The sequence below is a fragment of the Alosa alosa genome, chromosome 6 (genome assembly GCF_017589495.1).
Source record: "Alosa alosa isolate M-15738 ecotype Scorff River chromosome 6, AALO_Geno_1.1, whole genome shotgun sequence".
Lineage (NCBI taxonomy): Eukaryota > Metazoa > Chordata > Actinopteri > Clupeiformes > Clupeidae > Alosa > Alosa alosa.
Window position 1 is genome coordinate 21,246,400 of NC_063194.1, and position 24,443 is coordinate 21,270,842.

General features: G+C 42.3%; 2 protein-coding genes across 2 annotated transcripts; both read right to left on the reverse strand.

Moving 5' to 3' along the window:
* Positions 1-1,061: 1,061 nt before the first annotated feature.
* On the reverse strand, positions 1,062-11,954 carry cacng4b (calcium channel, voltage-dependent, gamma subunit 4b). Its single transcript, XM_048244728.1, has 4 exons — positions 11,321-11,954; positions 3,870-3,953; positions 3,541-3,681; positions 1,062-3,157 (listed from the first exon to the last, which is right to left on the reverse strand). Exons 1-4 carry the CDS (start codon positions 11,538-11,540, stop codon positions 2,607-2,609), a joined length of 996 nt encoding a protein of 331 aa, XP_048100685.1. The 5' UTR covers positions 11,541-11,954; the 3' UTR covers positions 1,062-2,606.
* A 5,898-nt stretch (positions 11,955-17,852) lies between these two features.
* Positions 17,853-21,600, reverse strand: aimp2 (aminoacyl tRNA synthetase complex interacting multifunctional protein 2). The gene is given in 5 exon segments (XM_048245709.1): positions 17,853-18,532; positions 18,535-18,774; positions 20,072-20,306; positions 20,580-20,786; positions 21,322-21,600. Coding segments are annotated over 5 exon segments (957 nt in total). The 5' UTR covers positions 21,451-21,600; the 3' UTR covers positions 17,853-18,386.
* Positions 21,601-24,443: the final 2,843 nt, after the last annotated feature.

The following is a 24,443-nucleotide window of genomic DNA, read 5'->3' on the forward strand; positions in this document are numbered from 1 at the left end:
CTTGCTCATTGTTAATGGTGCTGTGTAGACAAATAACTTCTGAATTGGAATGACTCAATTCCCATATCCATATCGTATCCATTTGAGGCCGTCATGTGATTAATCAACTGGGAATCAAACTCATAACTGCAATGATTCTACGCCAAGAAGTGGGCTGAAATGATCCTGATTGCCGACCGGAGACAGAGCTCTAACTGGTGGCCTGAGGCTGCCGCGTGTTGTCCGTGGGTTTCTTCATGGCTTTGACTAATGGCCTGTCATCTTCCGCTTTCCCAAGATCTGTATCAGCTTACTGTCTTTCGCACACATGATGTCACCGTGGTGGAAATCTCATTGTCTGATCCCCCCCACCCCCTCAAGACGTGTGACATTTATGCCGGCAGTCCTTTTGTCCGCCAATGGTGTCCCAGTCTCCCTTGGTGGAGCTCCACTCAGGAGCGGGCCAGAGTCAGACAGGCAAGAGGGCATCTCTCAGACTCATAAGAGGACAGGCTATATTTAACTCACATTCACCCTTCAGACAAATGTCAGCTGTTTAAAGTGTGTGTGGTGCGGAGGGGATGGGGGAATTGGGGTAAAAAGAAAGTTGCAAAAAAGGCATTTGAGTGACAGCACTGTTTTTTGTTGACCCAACACTCAGTAACACTGATTCCTACAGCCCAAATGGTTAGCTGCTGTATCTTAATAACATTTTACACATGTTGTGTGTAGGTGAGCTGCTAATTGTGGCTTTCAGGGTCCCCTCCAGTGTTTGCTCAAACTGTGGCACACAGTAACTGTAAACACCAGTCGCTGAGAGCAAAAGAGCTGGATTAAGCAATCGTACTATTAAGACATGCCACAAGCCCTAAGGAATTTACTACATTTATAGAAGGGGTTTACTGACCTTTACCAAATGTAAACTCACACACCTGGTGTTAACATCACCCTCCTTACATGATCAGTCAAAGCCATTCTTATTAGAATTCAGTATTCAGGACATGTAACTGAATGTTACTATTGTAAACAATATGTTATTTCTGAATGGGAGGAGGTCTAAATCAGCATGCTTTTAAAAACAGCAAGAAATTGTTTTAATATTAAAACTGGGCACTGAATGGGAGATACCTGCGAGACAAAGATAGCCACTACTAAGACACTACAAGCCATACTTAACAGTCCAGTAAAGAAAAAAAAAAGAAAAATAATACATTCGTAAAACATAAAAAAATATGTTAAAATGGTAAAATGGCTCTTCAGCTGACATTTTTATCAAATACACGGACACTAATGTCCAATGTCAAGTTTGAAGTAAAGGCATTTTAATTAACAGCTTATCATACACCTGTGTCAAAACTACGGCACTTCGACAAAAATGAAATACTGTTTTCCTATATGCGTGGGCACTGTCTGCTGTCCAAGCCCTCACTGGAGCACAAACTGTTGTACCATTTGGCTGATAGGCACAGAAAACAGGATAAGACAACTGTGGCTACAAAGATATGGCACAAGAGAGGTTTACAGCACAAGACTAAAGGCGTTTATATACAAAATGCAGACAGGTGGCAGGGGCACTACTTCTCCATTAGCACCATTGCAGTCCATGAAAGTCACATTTCTACAGGATGGTGAGTGTGTACATTTTCAATACCTGCAGGAGAAATATTTCTCCTTCCATTTAAGATTTTAAATGTTTAATACATTAGTAATGTGATTATATTCTCATCATAGATGTTATGTTCTAGAATCTAGAGTTCCATATTATCCTTTATATTCATATTCATGACTTGTCAGATAGAAAGTGCAACATCTATGAATGAGAAAAGGTGAGACAATGTCTGTTTCTTTTTGTCTTCTCGTTGTCCATAGCTGAAAGTAAACTCAATTTCTTCTCTTTGAGAAATCCTTCAATTATATGAAGTCACAGGCTTGTCCATCAAACATGATGTGGCATTGCTTCTAAAGAGATTATTTGACTACCTTTCGCCATTGCCATCCTTTTGGATATTGTCCCTTTAGGTCCAGCTCATATGCTATAGATGGTCTTCACAGTTTTTTTTACTAGTTAAAATTATAAAAAAAAAAATGTGGCACTTCCATATGCATTTCATAATGAGACAGTCTGTAGATCTGTCCACTAATCCTTCATGGAGAGCTTCAGGACCTCGGCTCATGTGGAAATAGTCTTGCTGGGTTTGGCTTATTCAAGCTGGGTTCAACGTATGCAGGGTTGTTAATTCTACATACCTAGCTGACGGGACTACAATAAGACCAGCTCAAATGAAGAAAAGCCTTTTTGGCTGATTTCATATAGGCACTCAGTCTCTAAGACACCTGGTTCCTCAGATGAGGTGATGGTGCCACAATCTAGGAGCAGCTTATGGAAATAAAACCCCATAAAAAACTCCTACAGAGTGGAACTTCCAGATCCATGTCATATAGGCATGGGCTGTCCGACAGACCCAGTCTGTATAACATGGACTGGGATGCGACCAGGACAGTATTGACATGGTACTTCTGACAGCTGGTTATTTGGCCTTGGTTTTTGAGAGGTCCATCCCAGATCAGGACACGTCCGTTCCAGTTCTTTGAGAGGGTCTGGCTTTTGTGACGCCTCCTCCTCCTCCTCACACAGGCGTGGTCCGCCTGTTGATGGTGTCGTTGAGGTCGTTGGGGAAACAGTTGTGCACCTGCAGGAAGCCTGCGGCATCGTGCTCGGGGCTGTACGTGCTGTCCGTGCCGGCCTTGAGCGAGTGCTCACGCGTCAGCGTGTACATGGAGATGTCGCCCAGCGGCGCTGTGCCGCCCGCGCTCCCGCTGCCGCCGCCGCCACCCACCGACGCCTCGTGCGACGACGAGGCCTCGGTGGAGTGCGAGCTCTCGCGGGACGCCCGCCGGCGGTAGCGGAAGCTGGGGATGCGCGAGTAGGGCGAGGAGGACGAGGCCGAGCGCACCAGGGCGTGGTGGCGCGAGTGCAGACGCAGCACCTCCTTGTTGTGCTCAATGTAGATGTTGACAGCCAGCACGGCCACCATCTCAGCCACGATGAAGGACAGCGCACCAAAGTAGAAGGACCAGCCGTAACTGTACTGACTTTTCTTGTCCTCGCCCTTCTTGTCGCCCGGGTCGCCTGTATTGCTGGAGATGTAGACGATGATCCCGATGATGTTACTCAGCCCTGGAAACAAGACGAGGATGGAGAACAAGCAGAGGCTTAGCTGGGTCAGACATCTCTTTTCCATTTATAGCTACAGGTGATCTGGATACAGCTCCTTGTGTTTCTATCTGGCAGCAAAGTCAGATGAGAAGCTGTTTCACTTCCACGTGGTTATTTTCCACTGCTGCATCTGGTTGGAAATGTAACACATTTGATGCTTTTTTCTGGCCTAAATGCTCCTGTTAAGATTCATATCTGGGAGATATGGTGTCAGACCTGAGCTACTGTGTTGGAGTTATATTAACAGCAGCACATTTGTTAACCTAATCCCCTACATAATCACATCAATGCCTCCTATGATTGTTTACATGTGCTTATGAGAGCAGGGTGGCACGTGGACTCACCTGCAGCCACAAACAGGATGCCAGCGCTGAGCAGGATGTTGTTCCTCTTGCTGTAGATGCGACCGACTGCCACACACAGCCCTCCCAGAAGCAATAAGCTGGAGCTGAGGATCGGAAACACACTGGAGGCCCGCACTATGCCTGTTAAAAGCACACACACAAACACACGCACAAACGCACACACAAATACACACACACACACACACACACAAACATGTACACATGCACACAAAGAGAGATCGGTCCTCAGTGGTGATATAATGCCTGATTAAAAGAAAAAAAATATCCGTAGGTCGACTATATTGAAAACACAGAGGCTGGTTACTCACGTAGGAGATATTCTGAGCTGTCTGTGTCATAGTCATTGTCATCTGGGAAATGGTTGATCCGGTAACAGTACCCTTTATTGATGCCTGAGAAAGAAAGGAGGAAATGATGGACGAGACTAAAGTAGGTTTGAGCGTGTGTGGTTTTTATCTTTCCTCATTAGCGCTACTGAGTATCTACCTACACCAGTGTTTCTCAAACTTTTTCAGACCAAGGACCACTTAACCAATAAAAACCCCTCACAGACCACCTAGCTAAAAAAAAAAAACAGTTGATCTACTTCATCAGTATATGACACAATAGGCCTACTCACTGAACCACCTTGCCTATTGTCTTTGCACCTTGCTTTTTGTGTCAGAGAATTTAATTAATACAATTTAAATTGGTGTAGCTTACATAGGCAGCATTGTTGCAGAACTGTTTGGATTTACATACAAGTTGGTTCAATATTGCAAACAACTCATCTATATTATATTTTACCACGTCTGCTCGCGGACCACTTGAGATAGCTTACAGACCACCAGTGGTCCCCGGACCACACTTTGAGAAACACTGATCTACACTTATTTGAGTAACATTTCTTTTCCATAGCAACTTACAAGAAAGGCAGATATTATGAAGCACTTACCACTTGAATTAATGAAAAATGTCATAAGAAAATATGATTATCTGACTGCTTTATAGTGAATAAATGACAGAGAATCCAATGATCCTCCACCACTTTGAAAAGGTGACACAAACCGTGACTTTGTGCAGACATGGCATTTGGGATAGCTTATAATCAGAAAATGGTCCAGGCTGTCATTATTGCCATGGCCTCATTTATCATTTATTCATCTGCCTCTATGTGCCCTCGGCATGCCACTATGTCAAGAGAATGATCATGAAATACTCAGCATCAAATGCACTATGAAAGGAGGAGTGCTGTGGTGCAACTAGCTATAGCACCCATACCACAGGTCCAGACTCCCAAAGAGACCCCAGTTCCAGTCATTTCCAGATCCCACCTCGTCTCTCTCTTCACTGTCCTATCGGATAAAAGGCATACAAGCCCCTCCAAAATAATCATTAAAAAAGATGTATTATGAAAGGAAGTAAAGGCCTTCATCCTCCTGGTTTGGTCTGAACTCCAGCTGGGCGTCTGAGTCATACATACACAAACATCTCAGCAGTTATGTAACTACTAAAATAGCCCTTTTCTATCAATAAACTAAACTATTTCTGATACATTTAATTCTCGCTGTCTCATGTCTACCTTGAGTAAGTCTGTCACTGGCCCAAACAAAATGTATACATGCTTGATAAATCATGCTCAGGCAGTCTCTGCCAATTAATTGGGGGGGGTTGATCCTGTTATTCCATACAGTAGCAATGTACAGTGGATATGAACTTGCAGAGAAGTTCAATACAAACACCTCTGTCCTCAATCTTAGCAAATCAAGCAGGCCAACCATAGGGAATATGGTTGGGAACAAGAGGGCAGACTAACCCCTGTGTGGCATCATATCAGGCCGACGAGGTGTGAAGAGGCCCCTGACTGTGTGTGGAGATGGCCGACGTGACTTGCGACGGGGCCCCTGAGGTGAGACAGTACAAGATGTTGTTAACTGGGTCTGCTGTTTAATCAGGAGCATCCAATTAATTAGAGTTAAATAGGTCCGAGGAAGTGGAGCACTGCAGGTTTTTTCTGCTCTTAGTGAGTCATTGTTTTAAAAAGAAGGGCCTATTTAAGGCCCCTGATGTAAGTGAGACTCTTGAAGCTGATCAAAGCCTTGGCATGTGACCAACTCTGACATCATGCTCCAAATATATTTATACATTATTACAATTTATATCACATTTTATTGCTGAAACTGGAATATTACATATAGTTTTATAGTAATGTTGAGGCTGACTTCAACCAATGCATTCCAGTGCTAACTATATAGAATGCTTTAAAATCCAATTCAATTTCACACCATTTTCCCAATCTGGGAATAGTATATGTATTTGCTTTATTAAAAAGTATGAAAACCGAATGTACGGTTGTCTTTACGAGAGTTCTCTCTGTGTCAGTGGCAAAATCCATACGGGAAAGCTGCACTGCCTGTCTTGTCTTTGAATAAAATCATGTGCATGAAACATTCTACCCTGATATCAGGATGCTGTGATTACCTCTCTCTCTCCCTCTCCATCTCTCTCTTTCTCGCTCTCTGCTCAACTGAACTGTCATTTTCCTCTCCATGCAGAGCTCTTCTTTCCATATAATCACCAGGCAACAGTCCATGTTCACATGTTGGACCTTGGCTTGCATACCGTTATTTGCACTCTGTTGAAGCCACTCTAGAAACAAGACAGTCGCCTGACAGTGCATCAGAAATAGGCTAGGCTAACCACCTGTAAATAATGTATCTGAGAAACATAAGCAATTTAATCCTCTAGGATCTGGACTCTGGATGAAAAATGCTACTAACAGAAAAAAACAGGAAACGTATGGGGTCACATATCGAGGCTTATGTTAAAGTTTCAGCAGAGAATGTGACAGGAAAAAAAGGACCACAACATCCCACTTAATATGCAGAATAGTATTTAACACACACTGTTTGATTTAATTTAATTATAGGTATACCTACCCTTAAAAGTCAAGACTTACAACTGGCTTTTGATGGTGCTTTGACCATGCTGTATTCTAGTAACACACGCACCTGGATCTTATTTGTAAATCTGCTGTAATTGTGCATGCAAACAATTTCTGACAGATTCATTTCTGTAGAGCAGAAAGCAGAATGTCGAAAATGTCATTGCTTTGTCACCTGTCATCTTCATTAACACCTGAACATTAGTTTAGCATAACAAGGAATGGGACACCTCAAATTACCAGAAGACAGTTACATATATACTAACATGGTGAGGTGAGAGGTGTAAAAAAGGTGAGAGGTGTAAAATTACAATGCTCTACAATACAATTACAGATCAGTGTACACACAGAACAGTTTTGACATTTGTGTATCCATATCAGATCAGACTAGAGATACAAGTCCTGTGTCATTATCTCTGCCAAGGAGGCAATGTTTTCGGTGTGATTTGTTTATGTATTGTCAAAAGAATTATGGGGAAATACCATGAAACTTGGCAGAAGGGTGTAGCATGGGACAAGGAAGACATTTTGGGACATTTTCAGTGTATCTGAATCATGGGACAAATAGATGTCTTTAGTTTTACTTTAATTTACATTGTGAGCTCTATGCTCTCCGTGTGCCCTTCTGGTTTTGGATCATTTCAGTGCTACGCAGTAGAGATAAATTATCTCCCATAAAGAAAAAAATTACAAAACCCCCAATGCTGTCCCAATGATGCCTTCGGGTAAGAGTTCTCTATTACAGCTCAACTCTCAAATCTTTCAAAACAGGGAACAAAACAGGAAGCCGAGAAGCTTCATATATCCATTAAACTGAGAGTACCACCCTTTTGTGAACATAGTTGAAAATCCATGCTGTGTGTGTGTGTCAGTATGTGTGTGTGTGAGAGAGTGAGAGAGAAAGAGAGAGTGAGAGAGAGAGTGTGTGAGTGTACAGTGTGTGTGTGTGTGTGCAAGAGGAGAGTAATTGCACTCGGAGAAACACAATAAGCCGTGTTGCTGCAGGCTCCCCATTATGGTCTCACCTCACCGGCCTGCCACTGTGTTTAACAGCCGCCGTGCATTAGGCACTCTCATCTCATGTACCGTGTGCTCGCCCCACGGGGACAGCTATTTGCCCCCACCCCCACCAGCCCCCCTGTCCCTCACCCTCAGGCTGTCCGTCATCATCAGCCCCCCTCTCTCTGAGCATGGGCCTTTCACGGAGGCGTGCTGATCATCATTCACTCAAAATTACTCCGGCCACGCCATGCCTCGCCCAGGCCCCCTGGGCTCCATCGGAGCCCCACGCCACTCGTGCCCGTCTGATTTGCCGATGGCCGTGATTCTCCATGCATACGCCAGGTGTGGGAAGGGCCCCTGCATGCATGTAATGAAGAGGTAAGAAACCTCTCAACTGACCTCTCAAAACAAAGGGTGGTGGGAGGTCGGCATACAGGAAGTGTGTGAAAGAGAGAAGTAGAGAGAGATAATGAACAAATAGAAAAGAAAGAGAGAAACAGAGAGAGAAAAAAACAGGTCCCTGAGGCCTGAAGAGTAACAGCATTCACAACTGAGCACATCTTCTCCATGGCAACCTCAGCTCTGTTCCCGACAATCTGATTTCCATAATGTCTCCTAGGATGCCTTTGACATCTTCATTGTGCTTTAATACAACAGCCAATAACACTCCCCAGCCCCCATCACATCCAAAACCCAAAGCCCATCTCCCAACACCCTCTGGCACTGTGAGGGGGATTTGTGAAGGGGCTGAGGGGAGGCGGCAGCAAAACAGCTGTCACAACACCGCTGCTGGTTGTCGGAGATTGTTATTAGTGTAACTTAATCCACTAGTGAAAACCAATAACATGGCTCACCTGTGGTAAACATATGGACTTACTACAGAAATATTTTCAATCTCCACTGTGGCACCAGGAATAGCATGGATACAGGTTTTTAAGAGCCCATAGTGATAGGGCAGCTATTCCCTTAAAAATAAAAACAATTGTTAACTATTGCCTACTATACCAGCTCTTTCAACACAATGTGATGCTTAACAGGTAAATTAATGACATTTTATTTGATTTGTCAGTATTTCCAGTACCCTTAATCTCTTTTTAAATAGGCTGTAGCCTAGATCATTGTGAACTTCATGTCAGTCCTTGTCCTCCAATAGCTGAGTGAAGGCCTTACGGTTGCATTTAAATACTGGCTTCTTCATCGTCACGAAATGCAAAGGCATACAATATCTAAATATCGAAATCTCTTTTAGACAATCAATGTGTCGAATATAGCCTACAAGTGCAGTGGTTAACGACATCCGAATGGACATTTTCTGAGGACTCTTTTTGCATTTTTCACGCATTCCTTGCTCGTTTCACGCTCCTCATTCTGTGTGCACAGCGCTGGCGGGCGGAAGTCAGAGCCGCTGGCTAATTAGCGACTTGTGGCTTTTCAGCTCCCGCCTTTTAATAACAGATCTGTGGCTCGTGCTGGGAATGAAAAAGTGACATTTCTCTCTATCCCCATCTTCTAGAACAGTGATCCTCACTATTTTTTTTTTTTTTTTTTTCACAAGAGCCACATTGGCAGTGCAAAATCAAAAAGAGAGCCACTTTTAAGACAACATACTAACTCACCTTTGCAAATGTGCATTTCTACATATAAATATCCCACAAAAAAACAAATAACACATCCAAAACAGCTAAATATATACAGCCAATGCTTAATAACTTCCTTTCACCTTAATTATTTGGGTGAAGGAAGAAGTATAATTCAGATGTTTGCGTTTTTGTAGTGCAGTGTTGTATGTTTATGAAGCACATTTGAAAAGATATATTGGCTGTGTTACCACATAGCCTACAGTGGGTCCCATTTAGAAATGGCCACACAGCACATTCGCGCTTTCCGTGATACACGCATAGACAGTAAAAGATACACGCAGCTGCATGAAATGTATTACAACTTATCGCCACAAGGTGGCAGTTTAAGTCCGCTGTAGCATTGCCGGTAAACAGGGCAGCGGATTGCATTCAAAGGCGTTGCAAGTGGCAGTGAGAGACTGTAAGCAGAACGAAACTAAAGATCACCTCGTTGAACTCATACAGTAGTAGACTAGGCTAAATCAGAACCTACTTTTGTTTTTATCAAGCTGGGGCCAGAGATGATGGCCTTTGGCGAACAGTTTAGGCCTACTCAAAATGAGTAAAACCACATTTGGCGAAATCTCGCCAAAGCTACATGCGAGCCACCAATAATAGCTTGATGAGCCGCATGTGGCTCGCGAGCCGCGCAATGAGTAACACTGTTCTAGAAAATAGCCTAATACTAGTATTGGTCTTGACTGGTTGCCACTTTTGGCAGTGAGGTTTTCTGTTTTTGGTTTTCTGTTTTTTTTATGACAAAATGGCTTCGCTCTTGGAAGTTTGGACTATTTTCCTTAACGGTTCTCTCATTCTTTGACGTCCGCTTTAGCCCTATACTTTGCAAGAACAATCCAATACTAGTTTTATTTTTATATTCATAAACTGCATGAAAAACTCGGTGGAAACTGAGATTCCACGACAAATTGCTACCAGGGCCGGTTCCTCAACCTGTCCTAAATAATCTTTATTCCTGGGCCTACTGTGAACTTCAGCACCACAAGAATGGACAGCACACTAGGCCTACAGACCACCGCAGCGTCATCTTGCGTCCCATCACTCGGATAAAACCAGAGCCATCTACGAGTATTTAGCCTACACAAACTATGCTGCATCCTTCATTTGCGCCTGAACAAACTAATCTTAGAGAATTAGTCTAGGCTACTATGGCAAAAGGCTGACTAAAGAGAAACTGTTCATACCTTAGAGTAGAGTCTGAATGTTACTTGGATAATCATTCCTCTACAAGTCTACTGCCAGAAGTTGATTTTGTTTTGCTATAGCCTACATAATCTAAAATGAAAACCTGCGCAACAGACTAGCTAGGCTAGGCTACTCAAAATTTCATGATGGCACCTAGCCTACACTCGCTGATGAAACAGTAACCCAGCCTAGGCTATGTCATAAGTAGCATACAGACTAACGGGGTGCACCAAGGAATTCGCTAATCACTTTTACCTCTCCAGGTTAACCTCTCTACAATATAAGTCCATGGCCATGAAAAAATGCAACAGATATATGAAGGGTTATTTTTAAACATTTTAAACCCAACGTTACCATAGTGATTTCAGACATGTTGTTGCCAAGCAACAGCATCAAATACAATAAAGACATGAATGAAAGCAAAGACTATGCACCTTTCCAAGGCACACTCCCTTTCGCCGATTGAGTGATAGTGAATGTGAATCAGAGTCAGAGCCACACCAATATTTAAAACAGAGAGACGTTTAACATTTTACGTCAAAAGTGGGGTTTGCCACATTCTGTATCCGAAATAGTAGTCTATGTAACAGGCTTTATTGTTTCCTAGACAGTCCACAACTTAGGGCACGATGAACTTGTTTTCTCCTCAAAATATAAAGAGAGCTCTTTCTGTTGTTGTCACTGCGCTTCAGCTATTCTTCCTCGCTCCAACTTTGCCGACGAGATGTCAGACAGATGAAAATATCTGTGCACAGGTGACTTCACTCAAACCACGCACAATCATGCACAATCTGGTAGCCTATAGACAAAAGCCTCATCATGACTGCTTTTCCACTCAATCAGTCATTTCGCTTGAGTTGCGAACAAAGGGCCAATGAAAGCAACAGTTATTTGATGGTAAACATATCCTATACTTCTGAAGTTTTAAAGTCACTTTTTATTGTAGATATTATTATTAGTAGGCTATTTGGAAATGAAAGGAAACGAGGGTAGGAACAGAAGTCTGTCTTACCTTCTATACAGCAGATTCTCCACAAGCCGGAGTGCGTAAGATCGCCCTTGACGTTAGTTTTCTTAGTTTCGTCCGTAGTGGAATTGGTGGTGGTGTTACAGATATATGCCCGTGAATAAAGCCAGTAGTCAGTTCCTATGGCGATGGTCATCAGACTGAAAGCTGTGAAAGCTCCCACAGTGGCAAGCAGCATTTGAACCCCACGGTCGCACCAAGCCATCGCGCCTCATACTAACCTGAGTAGCCTACCCTGTTAACACATGAGGAGCGTCACGGCGCGCATCCTATGTTCAGCGTGTCCACACGCCTTTGTTTTCCCACACTGTCGAAGCCGAAGCCGACTCTTATCGCAGGTGTCATCTCAGTGCGCACATCCTCGCCTCCAAACTTCAGCTCTCCGAAAGGTTCAACGGTTGCGCATATGTGTGTTTAAGTGTAAAGCCTTAACCACTTGTAGCCCTGACTGAAACAAAATGACATGTAAATTATTCTTTCCCTGGTGGGCTTCATACACAGACTTTTACTTCTCTAACGACTTGCTTTCGGATATGAAATAAAAGTTGTCCTAAGAAAAAGGAGCCGATGACAGTAATAGCATATCTGTGATGCCGACAAAAGCGATGCCGTTGGTTGCGTGAGGTGTTGCATAGGCAGGGTTGCGTTGCATAGGCAGAGTCTAGGTCCAGACAAGTCAAGTCACTTTTATTTATATAGCCTGCTAGTTCAAGCTCTTCTCAAATGTTTTATCAATCAAATTTAAAAAATGTAGATTTATCACAGAGTGAAGATTTTGCGTTATTTGTTACCGTATCTCCTCCCACATTTGCATAGGTGCCTGATCTAGATGGCAGAAAATATGTCAAGCCCTTGGCAATTTAGGCTATAAAGTTTTGCGAATATTTCCAGAGTTCAGTATTGTTAGTAAGGTAGGAAACCACTTGAGATGTTGACTAAGGGGCTTTACCAAGTTGATCTAGTCTTGTAGTCTCCAAAGGTCTCATATTAGATGATGGCATGGCATTATGATTGCATATGCAAATGTAGGCTGTGAAATCCAGTAGCCTACTTGTTACTGCACTATACTAGCCTTGGAATCAGGGAAATTGTTATTTGTTGCTGGAATAAAAATGTCTCATTTGTTGCTTTGTATTATTAATAGTATAGGCTAACAAATAAGGCCACTTTGCCCATTAACAGAATATCTGCAACATGTCTTCATTTATTGTGGTCATGAATTATGCCATTACATGATATGATCTGGTCAATATTATGTTATCATTTGTTATCTCTGTTGTTTATTATCTACCTCCTCCCACTTGGCACTATCCTCAGGCAACATGGTGTTCAATTTCACTGCTATGCTGATGACACCCAGCTCTACTTATCTACAAAACCCACTGCCACTCTTCCGCCAGCTGCAATTACTGCCTGCCTCCATGACATAAACTTGTGGATGACACAAAACTACCTCAAGCTGAATAGCAGTAAGACTGAGCTACTAGTGGTTGGCTTCAAATCAGCTCTTGCTAAGATGGAACCTTTCACCCTTTGTGTAGATCCCACCATCTTGGAGCACCATCCCTTGCTCCAACCATGTCAAGAGCCTTGGTGTCATACTGGACAATACACTTTCATTTAGTGCACACATAAACAGTATGTCTCAAAGTGCCTTTTTCCATCTAAGGAATATTGCACAGCTTCACCCAGCGCTCACCCAGCAGAGTGCAGAAGTCCTTGTAAATGCGTATGTGACATCCCGCCTTGACTACTGTAATTCCATCTTGTCCGGAATCCCTAATAAGCTACTCCATCGGCTCCAACTAATTCAGAATTCTGCAGCAAGGATTATTATAGGCTCCAAATCCACTAGTCATGTAACACCATTACTGATGCAACTGCACTGGCTTTCAGTTGCCTACAGAATACATTTCAAAGTCCTACTCCTGGCATACAAGGCCCTACACAATTATACCCCCACCTACCTCACTGACCTCCTAGAACACAACAGCATCCTGCTCTGGTAAAAACACATAATGAGGTTTTAGATAACACTCTGTAAACGTGAAATGGAATAGCCACTCAACAAAATTACCTTTAAATAATAAGGAATAGCTAGGCCAGGTCTCACATTTTTAGACTGAACTCACAAATGACACACCACACCTGTAAATAACTACAGTAGATGTTATCCACAGATAACTACCAAACCTCAGTGGTTTATTTCACAAAACAGTTTAAAAGGGATTTTCTGTTCAGTTGTTACAACACTATATCCTACATGAAACAGTCATTTTTGACCATTGTGAGAATTAGGCACAGCATCCCTCACAAGTCTAGGGTAATGTGACTGAATCAGTTTTCCATGTCCATACACTATATAGTATAGTATACAAAAGCAACCATATACAAAAGCAACCATATGGATCCCAATGGTTTGTAACTGAGCTTTTTTGTGGGTAGAATTCAAATCTTCTTCTGCACTCTGCTGGGTGAGTTCTATGGAGCTTGTGTGATCTTTGAGTGACAATTCAACGTCAATATATTTTATAGACGGTACCCGTTGGAAGAGGTGTTGCCTGGTGGGGGTTGCTAAGCACCCAGTAGATTGCATGTCAATAATTGTTTTGCAACTGAGCTCTAACAATGACAATGATTGTTGCCTGTCACCAACCCTCCTCTCCTATTTCTAGTTTTGTTTTCTTCAAAATGGAAGTGCGGAATGGAATGGAGTTCATCTCAAACCACAGAATGGAAGATTGACACCTCACTTTCTAGTTTGGAACATAAACTGAGGAGCCAGCTGGCTTCATTCCTCTAGCAAAATAAAGCTATAGTAGTATTTTTAGGAGGTTCACCACTTACTCTGGGTTAAGTTACCCAGGCTTGTCTCTCAAGCACATACTTGGAATATCCCCCTGGCCTAGGCACTAATGTAGTCCTTGTAACACCTTCTAAAATGGAGATCAGTGACTGAATGGCACAGCCTGGGAATACCCATATGAACCTTTGGCGAATTGGCTTTGGCTCAATTCCAATTGATAAGGTCTGCATGCTAACCAGGCTATGAATGACATGGAGCTGATTAAATATTGGGATGTATAACATAAAACAAAGGTCTTGTCTCTTTTGACATCAAGCTGGTGTCCACCTCTAGGACTATCTCTAGTTTAAGTGGCAAGAACTGATCACTGTGTTCTTGTGTTATTTTTTATCTATTTGTTTTTTCCTCTCCCATTGATCTTTGGCCAGCAATCCTCTCAGCTGTGAGTGTGATGAGAGAGCTCTCCCACGGCCCCCTGAGGAGCGCAGGCTGAGGTGGGCTGTAATGGAGGGGCTCAGGCATGGCTGTGTCATCAGCGGGTCTGATGGAGAGCTGTGCGTGTCTCAGGAGCCCACTGTCACAGTTGGACAGACAGAGAGACCAAAGGAAACCATGCGGCCATCTTCGCATTTATTCAAGGAGTACCCTGTTATGTCTTCTTAGAATGAAAGCGGTTTATCTGTATGGTATTTACGCACATAGTGGTGTGTTCCGCATCATCCAGCAATGCTCTCAAGTCTTGGGTTGACACAAGTTGTGTTGGTCAGACTCACATTCCAGCGGCCCCATTTAAAGGTTCTCTGCTTTTTTATATCGATGTCTAAACTGACACTCTTTTATAATTCCTCAAAAGCAGAGGCCAAGTCATGCATAGCAGAGGTTAAGTCATGCATTCAAGACATGTATATGGCTCTCTTACTTCAAGCAGTGTGACTCATCATCTCCTTCTTTAATATTCATAATAATAATAATAATAACATTATTATAATTATTACGAATCGACCACATTCAAATTCATAATAATAATAATAATAATTACATTATTATAATTATTACGGATCGACCACATTACACTAATGTGATCACATTTCAAGGCACTCAGTTCTCTCTAAAAGCATCAAAGTAGTCCTACATGCCTAAAACACTTTCATTTTTTTCTTAATCGCTTGCACTCATTGTCCCTGTATGACACATCTGTTATGCTACATGTCATCTATGAATATTCATGCCACACCACGTGTGAGTGTGAGTCCAAAAGTTATTGTCTAAACAAGACATCTTGATTTTGCCAAGTAACCATGTATGTACACAACCTGGATTTATCTTCCTGACTTCACTGATTTCAGTCAAGCAGTCCTTGCCCCAACTTAAAATCAAGACTGAGCTGCCACCTACTGCACACATGTTGTACTTCACTACTTGTGCCAACGTGTGTTAAACCCATTAATTGCTACTATCAAGGCAATTATTCACTTTACTTAAAATATTTTGATGTTTACACCACACACCTTCATAAGAGCCTAATTACAAGAACTGCAAACTAGATGTACCGCAGAGCGGTACAAAATATGACCGTGCCCAGTCCAGCACATTTTTTCCACAAAAATAAATCACCCTGAAAGGCCTATATGATTCTAACTGTCTCACTAAATTGCATTATCCACACTCAATTCTCACTGGTATCTGCTAGACGACAAGTACCAAAACATGATTAGTTCATAGATTTCACATGTAAAATTCATTTTATACAACCCCACCCCCATCTTGCCTGTTCATAATTCTGAGAAATTCTTGAATTGTGTTCATGTGTGCGTGTACACGTTTATGTTTATGTGTGTGGGTGTGTGTGTGCGTGCTTGTGTGTTTGCCTGCGTATGTGTGTTTGTGCATGTGCATGCATGCGTACATTTGTCTACTGTATGAGTATGTGTCATCTATCTGTTTATGCACATGTGTGCACATGGAATGGGTTAACATGATCCCTGGAGGCAAACATATGGAAAAAATTGGTCATCCTAGGCCCTACGGTTCTCAAGATATTCACAGAAAACTGTGTCTGCCCTACCCTCCTTTCGGGGGGTCCAGTACAGCGGGGGGGCTATAGATCAAAACAAAAAACGATGGTTCCATGCTATCCATGTGGTGTTACATGCCCACCAAGTTTCGTGTACCACGGTCTTTCAGTGTCCCGGGAATCCTTGTTGGTGTACGGTCACTAAATGTACACATAAATTATTTTATTGTAAGGCCCCCCATGAACAAAAGTTCACAAAACTTGGCATGCATTCGGAGGGTGTCATAATGATCCTACACTTTCAATTTTGTGCAGTTTTGACCATGTCAGCCAGAGATATTGTGATGAAAACACCCAATGTTTTGCTTTTTAATTTTTAACTAGGTGGCGCTATACATGAAATAAGTGGTAATGGGATGGGTTGACATGCCCCCTTAAGATCAACATACAAAAAAAAGGTGGACATCCTAGGCCCTACGGTTCTCGAGATATTCACAGAAAACTGCCTCCGGCCACCTACAGGCCAGTTGGTGTATAGTAACATAAATTAATTTATTGTGTGGCCCCCCATGAACGGAATTCCACGAAACTTGGCGTGCATTCAAAGGGTGTCATAATGATCCTACACTTCCAATTTCGTGTAGTTTTGACTATGTTAGGTCACAGATACCTGCGATTACAACACCTCATTTTTACTTTTTTGTGTTTAACTAGGTGGCGCTATACATGAAATGAGTGGTTATGGAATGGGTTGACATGGCCCCTTGAGATCAACATACAAAAAAATGGTCCTCCTAAACCTAAGGGTTCTCCAGATATTCACAGAAAACTGTGTCTGCTCTACCCTCCTTTCGAGGGGTGCAGTCCAGCCGGGGGGCTACAGATCAAAATGAAAAACGATGGTTCCATGCTATCCATATGAGGTTACATGCCCACCAAGTTTCGTCTACCCCGGTCTTTCAGTGTCCCGAAAATCTGACTAAACCTATATGACTGACTCTACCCTACCACCTATATGCTTAAGTGATTGTGTACTTTTGAAACCACTTAGGCAATCAATTAAGACTCCAGGCTGGGATTTATGTTGGGAATTCACTTACTTCATCAACAGAATTCTCTAACTGTACTGGAGTGAAGTGTAATAAGCTACAAAGAACCCAAACCACACACCAAAATCAGATGAATCTTTCATGCGAGTACAATACACAGAAAAACAGAATGCCACAAACCTCACCAGTGCTCCAGACTAACTTTTTGCATTGGTTGCACTGGCGCGCTAACCTGACTCACACCAGGTGAATTTCGTTCCGCCTAGCTCCACTGGCGGGAGTCAGGTTACTGGTGCGCCTAACTTTTTTTTATTTAGGTGCACTAGCACAAAATTTACAGTAGGTGCACCCACATTTCTCATTGCATTGTCACAATTCCAAGGTTTCATCGCTCTCCATATACATTTCATGAGCTGTTGTCAGAGCATTGAGGAAATTCTATAGGCGCTCACTTATGACGTTGGGTGCACCAGTGCGACTAAGGGAAAATTGTAGTCAGAGTTAAACATTTTGGACGCACTCTAGAGCCCTGCTCACCAACAACCAACTACTGAGCCCCAAATAATGGGGTCTTAGACGACAAACTGATCTTAAGTATGCTACAAGCACAACGGAAAAATAGAAATAAATAGAAATACAACAATCAGATATGACCCAAAGTGGAAAATTTAATACACAACAGAAACACAAAGTAAGTCTCCAATGTTGTCATACTGCTTGTAGACATCAGTAGGTCCAGTACTTCACATTTACAAATGTGTTAAAAATGTATTTACCTGTTAGCAATGCAGCTCACACATCTAGTACAACATCATATTAGGCACAAGGTGGAAAGGGAAGATGTGTGTGTACAGCATTGTATAGCTCTCCTCGTTATCAGGGTTTCATAGTATCTGTCTAAAGGTCCACTTCTTTAGGGCTGCCTCATAAGAGCTATATAAGGCCTTTATAAACCCTACTTCACAACAAAGTAAAAAAACAATGTCAACAGTAGTGAGTTCAATGAAATAATTCCTTTTGTAGTTCTCCGGTCATACGAACATCATTAACCATGATGTCAAACACAGTAGACATGTGAGCAAAAGATACAGTCTTATGACCAAGTTATGTAGGGTGTATAAAGGCCTTATACTAGATTATAAAAGATGCCTTTTACAATCTACACACCTCCCGAGACCATAACTACAGCAGTGGGGTGATGCAGGACAAGTGGCCTAGGTTCTGGCACCCCTTGAGCCAGCGCTGGACATTGGCGGGGGCCGAGGCGGCACTGGTGCCCGTCTGCAGGAGGCAGCAGGCGCACACAACGTCGGCCAGTGAGAGCTCTGGCCCGCCAGCCAGGGCCCGCGGCCCAGCGCAGCGTTGAGCGCCCGAAGCACAGCCGCCTGCTCCTTGCCACTGCCCTCAGCCAGCTGGAAGAAGGCCGTGTCCACCCAACTGTCGGACATCGTGGCGGCCGCCGGGTCGTGGGGCTCCAGACCCACCAGGCGAGACAGGAAGCGCGCCACGTTGCCCTGGCCCTCGATGGGGCACATGTTGGGCACACTGAACTTCATCTGGAGTCTGGGCACTGGGATGGACACAAACAGAGAAGCCACAGAGAGACATTTAGATGACTAGGAGGCCAGTGATATGAAGTTCCTATGATCACATCAAGACAGGAAGTTCATCTGGTAGGGTGTATAGGGTATTCAAAGTCATGAATTGTATTTGCTTCTTGGGGTACATGGCTTACAGTCTTACAAGTCTAAATGTCTAAAACCTAGGTGTGTGACCCCAAGAACCCCCTGCAATGATGGACCTCACACACTATATAGACAAAAGTATTGGGACACCTGGCCAATACACCTAAAGGACCTTTTATGACATCCCATTCAAAATCTAGAAACATAGGACATCTATAAAAGCTTTCACCCTTCTGAGAAAACTTTCCACAAGATTTTGAAGTGTTTCTATCCAGTTAATCCCAAGGTGTTTATACCTGAAGAAGACCTGAGTGGTCGAAACGTTGTAACTTAGCCTACCATTAAACTGGGAGCATACAAGACAGTGTGCGGACATCTTTTCTTCTTCCTACGTATTTGCTAGTATTCAGCACCTGTCGAATTTTTATAGATGTGCGTATATTTCCACACTACGATTAAGTGAACGTGTCCCAATTATTTTTGTCCTTATAGTGTAGTGAACATAAATTAAAGTGTTGCATAATGGCGTAGGTTCAGTTTATTTCACATGGCATTTTTTCCGCTGATGTAAAAGCATGATAAAGCTAAGCTTGCAGCTTATTTCACCTAACAACTTGGCTACATGACACACAGTTGCAACCAGACGGATGTCTATTTCTTGCTGACACTCATATAGACAATGTAAGATTGTGTTGACAGTGTAAGATTGAAGACCCAATGTCCCTTCAATGGCTCGTGGATCGTACAATACGGAACTCTCATTGACCCCATTCAGACTGCAGCCAAAAGTGGCCCAAATCAGACTTCTTCAGAAGTAGTGTGAACACTCAAATCTTACCCAGATCTGATTTTTTCAAATCAGATTTAGACCACTTCCATATGTGGTCCTGAATCAGACCCAGGTCTGATTTTTTTCAATGCGGCCGTGTGCAGTGTGAACAACCAAGGTGGATTTGATGCGACTTTTGTGTCAATCTACATCGACATTTGTCATGCGGGTCAGTTCGAAACCTAAACAGTTCACACTGGAATCTGATATAGACCACATTTTAAAAGGTAATGTGAACAGCCAAACAAAAAAATTGGATCTGAGGAAAATATCCGACGGGGTCATTGTGAGCTCAGTTCAGTAATGTAACTGTCTGTACTACCTCTCTGCATGCCCATGCCTTATCAACTCACCATCTTTCCATATGAGGGTGAAGCCCAGCTGGAAGCGCTGGCGTGTGTAGCTGTCGGCGTGGCGTGGCCCCAGGCAGTTTAGCAGCTTCGGCGGGACCGAGGAGACAGAGGAGTGGACATGGACAGTGGACAGCACGCGGTACCGCTGGCACAGGAGCCCGTGGAGTACCAGCAGGCTCAGTGGAGGGCTGGACGGATTGGCATTGACCACGATGTCTCGCAGAGCACCCAGGTCCTGTATGAGTTAAGACGGTGAACATTTAAACAAGACAAAGTATTTAATTTCACTGTGTGAAAAAGTGGTGCGTATTGCTTTGCCCAGTAATATGCAAATAGACAGAAGGAAACACTTAGACTCCAAACACTATAAGAAACTTCAGAGTGATTACAGGAAGTTTTATAAACTATGCATGAGGTTATTAGAGTTCAACAGTGAACAATCGGTATTCAAAGAAAACCTGGTGCCAGGTGTTTCGATATGCCAGCCAGGTGTTTTGATATACCATACCTTTCCCAATAATGAGTCCAGGTGTGCCACTTCTTTAGGCGCAGACATCATGGCAGCCGATGAGAGAGATGTTGCATCAAGGTCTGCATCAGGGGTGGTCACAGTCTTAGCCAGTCCGTCTACTGCTGCCTTCAACTCGTAGAGTCTGCGCAAGATATCATCCTGACGCTGCTCCAGAGCCTTCAGGGCTGGGTCTACCTCGCCATTCTGGTCGGACGAGACATACGGGCCAGTTGATAACTGTCAAGTGATAAGTGTCTAGACTGAAAGCCATGTCCCAGTGCGTGGCTGAGAGTTTAAGCAGGATGAACGTTACATAGGGGATGGACAAAGGCGTCTGCCAAATCCCATAACCATAACCATGTTGAACTTCATGATCTAAGCGCAATCAATGTTAATCACACACACACACACACACACAAACACGTTAGACGTCTATTTGACCAACAGTATGAGGACTAATTTTCAAGTGCCTGCGCCTCCTTGTAAACACGGCAGAGCAGATTTACACCAAAATAGGTTATGTGACCACCATTGGATTAGCAGGGAAGACCCAGGGATGCTATTGCTAACATTAGCTGAAATTTGACTATCCTAGCAGCTGTCGTGACTGGGCACCGCGATTAGTGAATGGCGTGCTTGCTAGCCCTGTAGCTCTTAAAGGCGAACAAATTCGACTCGACAAGGGTCAAAATATGTGTTTTAGGGCTAGCTAGTTAGCTAGTTCCAAAACTCGAATTACCTGTAGCACATTGTCGATGCAGCTGCCACTGCCAGGCTGTGCATGGAGGTTCGGTAACTTGTACATGCACGTCGGCAAATCAACGTTTATGTCACTCCCGGTGATGGGCTTTACCTGATACATAGACATGACTTCGGATGATTTTTAAGACTCCCAGACAGAATAATTATAAAATAAAATGTCCTTGGAATAACTTTAAAACGTTATATAGATCATTACACACTCCCCTTAGAAAGTGTCAAATGCTACCAAGGAGCCAACGCTAAGGGGAAAAGGCCTGTTTTCCTATGGACGTCATATCCGGCGAGTGTGAGCTTGGTTTTTTCAGCGCACGTAAGAAATTTATATATTTGTCTAAATCTCATGTCGTTTGAATAATCTCAGAAGAAATAGACTCCCTAAAAGCAAACGATGTACAAAAAACAAACAAATAAAATGCTCAATACAGATTTTCAATCACTTAGGCTAGCCTACATTTAGCGGTTTAAGTCGACATGCGTCTATGAGAAATAACTTATAGTAGCCTATATTGTATATTGTAGTAACTTGTGTTTCATTAATATTTAATTGGTAAAACAATTAGGCCTAGGGAATTAATTTATTTAAGTTGTAATTCTGTGTGTTTTGGCAGATGTGTCCACTCTTTCTATGGATATTGCTTCCTTCTCCCACTAGAGGGCAGACCAATGCAGTGTGTTTTTCCTTCCTGCCTACTAGCCTGGCTAACGTCTATAGGCCTACCGAGTTGGGAAAAAACAGATGACAAATGACAGGGATGTGGGAAATCCCTTACCTATAGCACAAGTTTACTTAAAACCTCTCCTATGTAGCCTTTATCTGAAAAATACTTCTCTACAAACTCTACTATCGACTCTCTACCCTAAGGAACCCTAAAGAGTTTCTCTGAAACCCTGAGTGTTAAATTAGGGTTTTAGTCACTCTCCAAGTAGGTTAATGAGGAGGCATTTTTGTCCCTGAATGGAAATATATGTGTGCGCACACAGTTCGGGGCTATTTCAAGAATCTTCATATAGAGTGCTCTATTCACTGAGTGTTTGACTAGGATCACTATCACTGTTGTTGGCTGACTTGGACACTATAAAGCACATGCACAGGTTAAGTTGTTGGCGGTGTTCTAGTAATTTGTTAATCATTCTAGGTTGTTTTTTATGTCTTTTAATTATTACTCTGTATCATTATTTATTACCCTTTTATGCTTTTATCTACTCCTTTTGTGATTTATGTTTATGTATGTCTATGCTTTTATTTGCTAATACTATTTGCTATTGTTTATGTAAAGCACATTGAATAACCTCTGTGTATGAAATGCACTATATAAATAAACTTGGCTTGACTTGACTAAACAGGGAAAATGGAATGTAGAAGGGACCCAAGGTGAGATCAAGAAATAAAAAACAGAATAGGCTACCTATTTTGAAATCTTAAGTTGAACTTCCATTAGAGTTGGGCTGAGACAAGATAAGGGCTATTTTATATCTTAGAAATACTCCTGCTCTTGTCTCAACTCATGTCCAATTTAGGTGATAAATGTCTCGTCATGAAGTTTTCAGGGACCAGTGATCTACATTTAGTTTTTAACAAATCTCTAACAAAGAGACTGATGTTGTAGTAATATGCTGGTGAAGGAATGGTTCCAGTTCCATGGCTAATCATGACTGTTTTGTCCCTGTCCTTTGGACTTCAGGGTTTTTCAGAGGGCATCAATTTATGCCACTCTGCCCCATCTGCTGCTGCCACTGAATCATGGAGCACCAGTACCATCTGGCAGTATGTTGTTTTCAAGCTTTGCAACTTTTTGGTAATCTCTCAACAAAAAAAAAAAAAAAAAAACTAAGAGAAAAAGTTCTCCCCTCTATGCACGTGCACGCACACACACACAGACACACATACACAGACATTTTTTTTTTTTTTTTTTTTTTGTGAGTGTGCAAGTGTGGCACAAGGTCCTCTCTCGACATGCTTTGATTTCTGTTTTTAGCCTATGTGGCTAATGAGAGATTTGGTAATGGTTATTTTACCTCAACACAGGTCTGTGATATAATGCCTGCTAAACCATATAAATCTATGGTATTGAAAGATATTTCCAATACCAACATTCGTAAACACATTTATGTAGAAACTATGTTTAATGGGAAATATTTCAGTGTTGGGTGAAATGTTTTATAATGTATCAGAGAATGTAAAACAATCCATGAATCCACCAAATTGATTTGATTTGATTTATTTAAACTCGAAAATCCATTGAGGGCAAAGCCCTCATTTACAATGATGTTGTAAAAGTAATAAAACATTAGGACTTTAACAGAGGGTAGAAAAGGAGCAGTAAAAGAAACAACAACAAATTGGTTCAAAATACAACGGATGAAAAACCTTTTTGTTCTAAAGACTGTAATTCAACACTAGAAATTGAATGTATCTATTCAGTGTTTGAGAATAGAGAATATAAGAAGTCTTTATTGTCCACTACTGTGGAAACATGTAACACACACAAGCAAGACTACACAACAGGTACAACATAAAGCAGACACAAACAAAGACTACACAGCAGGTACAACAACAACAACATAATGCAAACACACACACAAAGACTATACAGCAGGTACAACATATAGCAAGCACAAACAAGACTTCAAAGCAGGTACAACATATATAGCACACACAAGCAACTCTACACAGCAGGTACAACATATGGAGACATGGAAATGTGCAAAAGAGGTTGATGTCAAAAAAAGCAGTAAATAATATAAGTTAATCAGTTAATCATAAAACTCATAGATTATATTGATTTAGCAAAATAATAGATGATGGTATAAAATATTTCTTAAAATGTTTCTGCTTGATTTAGGTACTCTATATCTTCTTCCTGAAGGGAGTCTTTCAAAAGTGTGATGTAGTGGGTAGCTTTCCTCTTAGTGTGTGTTGTGTACAGTTCCACCAGCTGCCTCTGGGGGTTCAGTATGATTTTACTGGCCATATTTATAATTTTGTGAGTTTACTTTTGCCTCTAGTCCCTAGATTCCCATACCAGCATGTGATGTTGTATGAGATGACACTTTCCAGCAGACTGGTGTAGACCATCCTCAGGACCTCTCTACTAACAT